Source organism: Penicillium cataractarum (genome assembly GCF_028827025.1).
Source record: "Penicillium cataractarum strain IBT 29864 chromosome Unknown utg000007l, whole genome shotgun sequence".
NCBI classification, from domain to species: Eukaryota; Fungi; Ascomycota; class Eurotiomycetes; order Eurotiales; family Aspergillaceae; genus Penicillium; species Penicillium cataractarum.
Window position 1 is genome coordinate 2,450,189 of NW_026622743.1, and position 10,139 is coordinate 2,460,327.

A 10,139-nucleotide genomic window follows, 5' to 3' on the forward strand; every position below is an offset into this window, starting at 1 on the left:
GCAACTTAGACGTGTCAATGTATGTGTGAAGGGCTGAAGTCGATTTGATTCAATCTGACTAGGCCACGAACTGTTTACAACAATCTTGGGGAAAGGAAGGGGAAGGGGCGTTCGTGTATGGCTACGACAATATGATACCGCATATGGAAGATAGTGTGGGTCCGATGAGGAAGCAGGCAAAAGCAAGATGAAGGCCATGGTCACATGGCCACTCCAAACACCATACTAAACGTAATGTTTAACAACTTAATATCTCAACGCTCAAGACTGATGACCTAATCTAAAGATATCTTAACGTAATTCCCGGCCGTCCGGATCACCCTCCCACAGTATAGAATTTCAAAATCGATCATCTCCATCAACACCCATAGAATTTCCTACTACTAACGATTCTTACATTGATTGATCCTATGCCTAATTACCCCACACCCACTACACGTAGGAGGTGCCCTAGTACGTGGTGGATCTGCCTGACTAGGCAATTCGCCCTGTGCATGCGATACTACCCTATCAGCTTCTTCCTGCTGATTTAGCTACTCCACTAGTTATAGACCTTCTTTAACCGATAGACCACCCTTATAGGGTATTAGTCTATGCGACCGGTTGCGTTTCTGGCGCTTCTTCTTATTCGCTACGCTTAGATTAGTGTTCTCTTGCGTGAGTAATGCAGCGCTATGTAAGGATAGATAACTACCCTTAATCATCTGATCTACCACGGTTTTGATTAGGCTTAGTGGGGTTTACGACCGTTGGTTTAGTAGATTCTTTAATAGAGAAGCTTACTTAAATAGCTGAGTAACGGTTCTAGGCTTTTTTGGTGTGAATTAACTAGATCTGCTGCTTGTCTGCTACTTAGTGGTGTAGGGGTTCGTAGAGAGATATGCAGCTTTAAAAGGACCCTCTCTGGGTTAATTAGATTTAGACCGGTCGCGACGAAGCTGTTTTGAATAGTACTTATGTCAATATATGGATATTATGGGGTCATGTGACGAAAGACCCACTTACATGGCCCCTTACTACTTCTAGATCTTGATCTATAAGATCTACCAGATTGATCCTCAACGATCTCGCATTGAATTGCCTACCTAGGCAGGAGACTATCTAACACTCCAATACTCTATCCTTTCTTATATGATCTTTTACCGTGTTTCTAAGATATAAATACTGCCATGTTTCCTAGTTATATTAAATCAAATTTATCATCCCTATTGATCTTCTCTTTTGATCAGCGATACTCTTCCACAATCTTAGTACTTCTTCTTATAAGAAGTACGCTCGACCGTTATACTCATTATTAAGTCCTCACACAATCTTAGTTCTTCGATAAGAACGTAAGACTTTTATACTTAGTATTAAGTCCTATCCTTTATATATAAACTATCTTCTTATGTATATTACTACGACTTTATGGTCACTGCCTAAAGTCCGATAGTTATAAGCCCGACGCCTCTACTCTAACTATTTAATTAATCTTCTCTTACTTTACCCCTACTCTCGCTTTACTTCTTATACAGAAGCGATAGATTTAACTACTTAATAAGCTACCTAGCTTTACTAACGTAATTCCCGCCCGTCCCGAATACCCGCCCGTCCCGAATACCCGCCCGTCCCGAACACCCGCCCGTTCCGAATACACTCTCCAAAATCGCGTCCCCCTACCTATCTAGCTAATTTAACTACCTACTATAACACTAATTCGCCCTGAATCTCGGTAGAAACTAGCTAATTAAGAGGGTAAGATCCTATTAGCTCTTAGTGATCTTTAAAATAGCCGAATCAAATCTCTACGCGTAGCAGCGAAGCTATACGAAATACCGCTTACTACACTAAACGACCGCGTCTACGGCTAATTATCTCGCGTTAATTCTCGCCTATCGGGCTATAAACTAACCTAATTCGAAGAGGATTCCCTTACTAAATAGATAATCTCTATAGATTCACGTAGAGTAGCGCCTAGGCCCTCTATAGTGCGAGAAATAGCTAATATCCTACTAGCTACGCGTAGAAACTAACTACTAACTACCGTTAGTAAGAATTAGCTATTAACCTTCGTTAACCGTTGCCCCGAGCTTCGTACACGCTTCTCACGAAGATACGATTACTAAAGAGCCCTAAATGAAGACCCGAAATCGATTTAGTAGTGATTCGCGACCGTATAAAGTGTGATTAACGAGAACGGTATATAACTAGAGGATATCTATAACTTTAATAAGATAGGCTTTATAATAGGCCTTATATCTTCGTAGAAAGTAGTTATAAGAGCTAAATACTATAGTCGGAGGTCTCTTCTATAACTAGGAAATCGCGAATAGGTTACTACGATCGAAGTAATCTACGTAGATAGCTATTCACTACCGCTATATATAGTATTTAAAGGCAAAGTGGCTATTATAGGATAGTTTAACGAAAACCTACCGAAAGACTAGCGAATCGAGGTCTCTACTAACAGTTAGACTACCTATAAGATTAGTCTACGCTAGTTATAAAAGATCTTATCAATATATAGATATTATGGGGTTATATAATAGAAGATCTACTACCCCTCATTACTTCTAGATCTATCAGATTAATCTTTAACGATCTTATATTAAATTATATACTCGTATTAAATTACCTACCTAGGCAGGAGACTATCTAATACTCTAATACTCTATCCTTTCTTATATAATCTTTTACTATGTTCCTAAGATATAAATACTGCTATGTTTCCTAGCTAAATTGAATAAAGTTTAACATCGTTGTTAATCAAGGACAGAAATCCTCGGTACTTCTTCTGCCACTACGCCCTATCTTAGTCGGTTAATCTTCACCCTACACGATTATAGTGCTTTGACTAGTACGTATAATCACCCTACGCGACCGTGGTACTTTCGCTAGTACGCACTGTTAAGATCCACGACTTTATGGCCACCGCCTGGAGTCCGATAGATCTTTATACTATACACAAATTCGCGTACGAGGTCGGTTTTAGCTATTAATTCTTAACGGTTATAGTAGCTACCTTATACCCTAATTCGACCGAATCTATATAGAAAACGATATTATACCTCTTTATATACCTACGTATTTATCGTATCTACTATAACTACTAGATATTAGGTATTTTGTAGTGGTTAAGCGCGCGTATAGTCGCTTCGTTAGTAATCTTACGTATAGAGGATATAACTATATCGATAAGCACGATTTCTTAGTGGATTACTAGCGCGCCTAGCTAGAAGCGTTCTAATTAACTAATCCTACTATTAAAAATAGCTTCGTAGCTAGCGGTCTAGTACTATTAGATACTAAGAGAGTGCTTAATAAGCTTAGTATCTCTCTACGAACTCTAACACTACTAAATAGCTAGCTAAGTAGTAGATCTAGCTAATTTACACTATAAACGCCTAGAACCGCTACTTAGCTATTTAAGTAAGCTTCTATATTAAAAGATCTACTAAAGCGACGGTTAAATAGCCTACTAAGTCTATCAAAACCTATCCTAGACTAGCTTATTAAGGGTACCTACCTAGCGCTTTATAGTAGTGTAGTACTAGTAGAGGATAACACGAATTTACGTATAGCGAATAAGAAGATAGTTAAAAAGCGTAGTCGGTTAACTAAGAGGATACCCTACGTAGAGGGTTTAACTATTAAAGAGGCTATATAGCTAGCTAAGTAGCTAAACTAGCTAGAGGAAGATAATAGGGTAGATTCGTATATACAGATTGAATTACCTAGTTAGCTAATTAGGCCTATAGCTAGGGCTCTGCCTAGGTATAGTGGATATAGGGAGATTAGTTATAGGATTAATATATGTAAAAATCGCTATATCTAGTTTAATTAATAGGTACTGGTTAAGATAGGCGATCTTGAATTTTTTTAATGGAGAGGGTGTTCGGAACGGGTAGGTATTCGGGACGGGCGGGAATTACGTTATCTACTAAAATCTTACATATACTAGATTCCCTAGATTACTACGGTTAAAGACTATATAATCGTATATAATCTATAGAAATACGCCGATCCGGACTAAGCTACTCTGTCTACCTCGCCCTAAGAACTAATTAAACTATAGATCTCTAACGTCGTTAAACGATCTACTAATATATATATAGGATGAGGGTTATGGCACGCGGATTTGGTGCACCACACGCGGTCTTGCATAACACTAGTTCTAATTAGGAATCCTTTCCGCATCGCTCAAAATGATACATTCGATATCTACATAACCCTTGCTAAGCCCTTATGTATGTATTTCCCTATACATAAGCGCTTCTCGCGAATACTCGAATGTCGTTAGCGACCATAGATGCCGATATTAAATCATCACGTGACACTATAAGGTTGTTATTATTAATATTTACCCTTATATTCTAAGTACCTGTCAACATATAGATGTTATAGGGTCACATGACGAAGGACCTACTCATATAACCCCTCTCTATATCTAGATCTTCTTTATAAGATCTATTAGATTGATCCTTAACGATCTCGCATTGAATTGCCTACCTAGGCAGGAGACTATATAACACTCTAATCTCTGGATCTTTTATGTGATCGTTTACCATATTTCTTATGATATAAATACTGCCCTATTTCCTAGCTATATTGAATCAAGTTTATCATCCTTTGTGATCTCTCTTCTAGATTAGTAGTACTCTTCCATAATCGTGGTACTTCTCCTTTATAGAAGTACGCACGACCGATAGACTTATAACCGTGTATTCAGACACTATATTAAGTATTTACTAATCCTTATACACACTATCGTCTTCTATATATAACCACGACTTTATAGTCACCGCCTAGAGTCCGATAGTTATAAGCCCGACGCCTCTGCTCTAACTAATTTAATTCAATCTTCTCTTACTTTACTCTTACTCTCGCTTTACTTCTTATATAGAAGTGATAGATTTAACTACTCTATAAGCCACCTAGCTTAACTACCTATTAAAATCTTACGTACACTAGGTTCCCTAGATTACTACGGTTAAAGACTACGTAATCGTATATGACCTATAGAAATACGCTAATCCGGACTAAGCCACTCCGTCTACCCCGCCCTAGGAACTAATTAGACTATAGATATCTAATATAATCAGAAACCCTACTAATATATATATATATATCTAATCTTCCTAAATAGCTACTTAGGCTTATCGACCTTACGTCTAGCTAATTAGCTATCTATAAGATACTACTAAGTAAATACGAATCGTTAAGATTAGACTACCTACGATACCTTCGATCTATCGAATCTCTTAAGTAAGGTATCCGATCCTCGCTTATACTAGAAGGACGTTAAATCGTTAATAGCCTATTAGCACACGAAGCTATAGTGAAACTACGTGCTACCTTCGCCCTATCCGACTAATCGAAGAATCGTTAAATCCTACGCGATTAGGATAAGCTAAAATAATAAGCTCTACTAACTAAATTATCTTAACTACCTATATAGGGTTAAAAGTAGCTAATTAGCTAATCGGAAGGCAAGAAAGTAGTAATTATCTACTTCTAAGACTATCTATCTCTAGTATACGATTTCCTAGAGATAATTTAACCTAGCGACTAAGGATTCTATACCTTCTAGTATAATACGATCCTATAGGGTCTAAAGAGACCTACCCTAACTGAACTAGTTAATTAATTCGTCGATTAATACTAACCGCCTACTACTACTAGCAGTAGTAGAAGACGACCTATCGCCTACACGACCTACTAAGGACGTTAACCTAACGAATCAGACGAAGAAGGACCTATATAATTAACCAGAAGAAGGAAGTGCCCTTATAGGGGTATACCTAACTCTGGTAATCACGATTTTAAGACGTGTCGCTATATAAATCCTAAGGTAAGACCTAGGGGGTAGTAACCTAACCTAGAGGTCTAAGAGCGATTTAAAAAGCGATACGATGAATCTAGAGGATTTAAGATAGCCTACTAACGTGTAATTCGATGTTACTAACTATCTAATTCGACTAATTCGACTAATTCGACTAATTCGATTACTAGAGACGCTTTCTCTACCTATATACTAAAATAACAGGTCGAGACTCTCTTTTGAGAGGAAGATAGTGTTACGATAAGCATAATTAGGATTCCTACTAAGAAGAACGATACCTAGTGCTATAATACCGGAGTATTAATTTATGTCACGAATAATAGGGACCTACTATTAAACTATAGGCCCGTTGTGTCCTCTATCATAGTTAGAAACACCGAAACCACTATCCTTAGTTATAGCGAACTATCTGTTAAACCATCAGAATCTCTTAATAGAACCACTTTCCCTTTAAAATAAGTTACCTATTATCCTAGATTCTATATCAACCTAATCTCTACAGAAAGAGCTACTAGCGTAGGTATCTATCTAAATAGCAAGGATTACCTACTAGAAGAGAAGGACGGAATACCTATCTATAAGCTTAACACGAAATTAGGTATCTACCTAATTCGATAGGATAATTCACTCACTAATCGACTAACCACTACTAACTACGCTTACGTTTTATCTACCTCTTACTTATCTCTTACTTCTATCTTATACGATTAAGTTATACCTATCACTAAGTAATTTAGTAAGGTTACCCTATCTTCTTTATACACTAAGAAGTAGCTAGATAGGATAATCGACCTATAGTATAGATAACTAGGACACGTTAGTAAGGACGTCCTATCTTATCTACTAGAGTACTTATTAGGCATCACTATTAAAGGTATATCTTCGCCTATTAACTACTACGAGATATATAAACTAGCTAATTCGTATCGTTAAATCTCTCGATAACCTATATAGTATAATCGCCCTTTCGAATCTCTATATTAGGATCTTATATACTTTAAACCATTACTTAGCAAAACGACCTATCTATCTTACTCTGTTAACCCCGTCACTAAATACTAACTAGCGGAAGATCTATCTACTAAGGTAGATTCAACATAATCTCTCTACGACTAGATCGATTTCGTATAACACTAATTCTGTTATGATATCCTGATATTGAGGTTATTCGCAGACTGATGCCCCAGGCCGCACGAGGCCCGGGCGTTCTGCCAAGAGGGTGCCGACCCGGCGGTCAGTCGACAGCTCCTCGGTGGCGTATCTAAAGGGCTACCCTGTCGGTAGGCCACGTTGGCTGGTTACACAACCTTTCAGCTCATGCACGCTCATACCGTGGTTACCCCTCTTCTAGTTCCCTGTTTTGTATGAGAGACTGTATATAAATTTGGGACCTTGAGGAGTAGGTTCAGACTCCTCAAGAAACAGTCTTGCCACGAATTTCACTAGGTGCTTCCAACCTTACCTGATCAACAGGTTTTCTACCCTGCAAGTAGTTATCTTTACAATTCTGTTTCTTCCTCTTTGATCACCTAAGGAAGGATGTCACCTCGAACTCGTTCGACGCCCGCCGGCGAAACAGAGCCGAATCTCCCACGGACTATCGAAGATTCGCAGACTGTTATCGAGGGAACCCCTTCTAACGAGGACGTTGACGCAGCGCTCGCGGCGATTCAGGAACGCGTTAGAAAGCTCCAAAAAATCAAGGAGCTTAACGAGCAAGCTACGAACCTCATGTCAGCCCTCGGCGAATCTATGCCGGATACCCACCGAGGACAAAGCGAATCTCCTGATTGGCACAAGGAAATCAAATTCGAAAACGTGCCAACCTTCGAACTCGAATACAACCTTCAGAAGCGGCATGAGTGGCTCCTCGACCTACAACAGATGTTCGCAGGAGCCCCAAAGAAATACTATAGCGACGAAAGAAAGATCATCGGCGCTGTATGCCATATGTGCCAAACCTATAGGCAGAGGTGGTACCGAACCTGTACCGAAAAAAGGGAGGTTGAACGCCGAAACGTCACCAATGACTGGCTCTTCTTCCAGGAGTGGACCCTAAGCCTTATCAAAAACGCGTCTAGTCTCACAATGGCTATCGCAAAGGAAAAGGAAAATATCCACCAGAGAAAGGACGAGGACCCTAGAGAGTTCCACGCCCGTCTCGATACCCTTGAGCAGTACTTTGAGAGAGCGAGTGAGAAAGAAAGGGCCCGATCCTTCTTCGTTAAACTACAACACTCCCTTCAGCTTCGAATCCAGGACCATGTACGAGAACTTCCCGAGACACGTGAGGAAGTTGTCAACACGGCAAACCATTACTGGGACCTCATGAAAACAAATTCGGACCGGGGAAACACAAACGAAACCAAGCCGAATCATCTCCGAAAGCGTAAGGCTCCTCCGGATGAACCCCAGGGACCGGAAAAGAAAACCTACAAGAACCGTCAAAACAATCGGAGACGTCAAGAGTCCTCAACGAACAACAACCTAAACCCTATCGGAAGGGATGGAAAACGCAATGTGTGCCACATCTGCGGAAGCGATACGCATTACTCTCCTGACTGCCCCGACCGAAAGGACCCTAAGGAAAAGCCAAAGGTCCAGATAGCAACAACCGCGGGAAACGACAGCGAGACGGAGTAGATCCCCATTCTTCGTCTCAAAAGCCTACCGTGGGGACCAGAACTCGTTTCTATATACCGATTACCATCCGAAACACTCTCGAAACCCATGCGGATCTTGACAGTGGAGCTGAAGTTGACCTCGTTAGCTTCGAATTCGTCAGGAAGTATAGGCTCCAGCCAGCAAAGCTTACCGAACCGATAATCCGCGCAATTAACCGACGAAACACTCCGACATATGGTGTGTGGTCAGTCCCCCTGAAGGCTACCGATTCTCGAGGGATTACCCGCCGATTCACACGCCCTTGTGTCGCTATTGATCGCGACCCCCGCCTTACTGGTAGTCCAGTACTCCTCTCAATGACGACAATACACGACGAGGATATATATCTCGCGGGCCGCCTTAGGCGATGGTGGTTCGGGAACGGATCCTTTGAAGTTTTAACACCGAAACGCTTCGCGAGGGCCGCACAAAGGCATGCGTACGTCTTCGCCGTGGTAAAAATGCCTGAGGAAATATGGCTGCCAGTCGATGGAAACGATACCGAACCTCCGTCGAAACCTTATCTACAATATCCCGAACTAGAACCCTTCCACGAATTCTTCTCCTCTGAAAACGCACAAGCACTACCCCCTTCAAGTGCACACGACCACGCCATCGACCTACTCTCCGACACCCAGGTGCCCTTTGGACCAATCTACCCACTTTCTCAGAAAGAACTTACTGAACTACGCCGTTACCTCGACGAAAACCTTAAGAATGGTCGTATCCGCGAATCAAAGAGTCCCGCCGGAGCCCCAATCCTCTTCGTTCCAAAATCGGACGGAAGTCTACGCCTTTGTGTTGACTACCGGGGACTCAACAAGGTTTCGGTGAAGAACCGGTACCCTTTACCCTTGATTTCGGAGATCCTTGACCGTCTCTCGGGTGCAAAATATTTCAGCAAGATCGATATCAAAGATGCTTACTACCGCATCCGCATAAAGGAGGGCGATGAGTGGAAGACTGCCTTCCGAACCCGATACGGCCACTACGAATACACCGTTATGCCCTTCGGCCTAACTAATGCACCCGCAACTTTCCAAAATTACATTCATACCGCCCTTCACGACGTTCTCGATATCTTTGCGGTAGCGTATCTTGACGATGTCCTTATCTTTTCGACCGACCGCCAATCCCATACAGAACACCTACACCAGGTTATCTCCCGTCTCCAAAAGGCAGGACTGTATGCAAAACCTAGCAAGTGCCTCTTCTACCAGGACGAGGTCGAATTCCTTGGATTTATCATCTCTACCCAAGGCGTTTCGATGGACCCTCAGCGGGTATCCGATATCGTTTCGTGGGAGCTTCCACGAACATACCGAGATATCCAGGTCTTCCTAGGATTTTGCAACTTCTACCGGCGCTTCATCCGTAACTACTCCGAGATTGCACTTCCCCTAACGGCCTTGCTAAAGGGAAGTAAGAACGGCCGAAAACCAGGGAGTGTGAAGCTAGACCTTCGCGAAAAGCTAGCGTTCCGCCGCCTAATCGCTGCCTTCCAGTCAGCTCCCCTTCTTCGCCATTTCGACCCTTCGAGGCAAATTCGGATCGAGACCGATGCGTCAAACGGTGCGATGGCTGGGATCCTCTCCCAACCAGATGATAATGAAGTCTGGCACCCAGTGGCCTTCTGGTCGAGGAAATTCACCGA

The 10,139-nt window shown here is 41.6% G+C and overlaps 1 protein-coding gene across 1 annotated transcript; it reads left to right on the plus strand.

Annotated features, from left to right (window-relative positions):
* Positions 1–7,552: 7,552 nt before the first annotated feature.
* Positions 7,553–8,464, plus strand: N7496_008502 (uncharacterized protein; the record flags this gene model as incomplete). Its single annotated transcript, XM_056701421.1, has 1 exon — positions 7,553–8,464. One exon carries the CDS (start codon positions 7,553–7,555, stop codon positions 8,462–8,464), a length of 912 nt encoding a protein of 303 aa, XP_056553484.1.
* Positions 8,465–10,139: the final 1,675 nt, after the last annotated feature.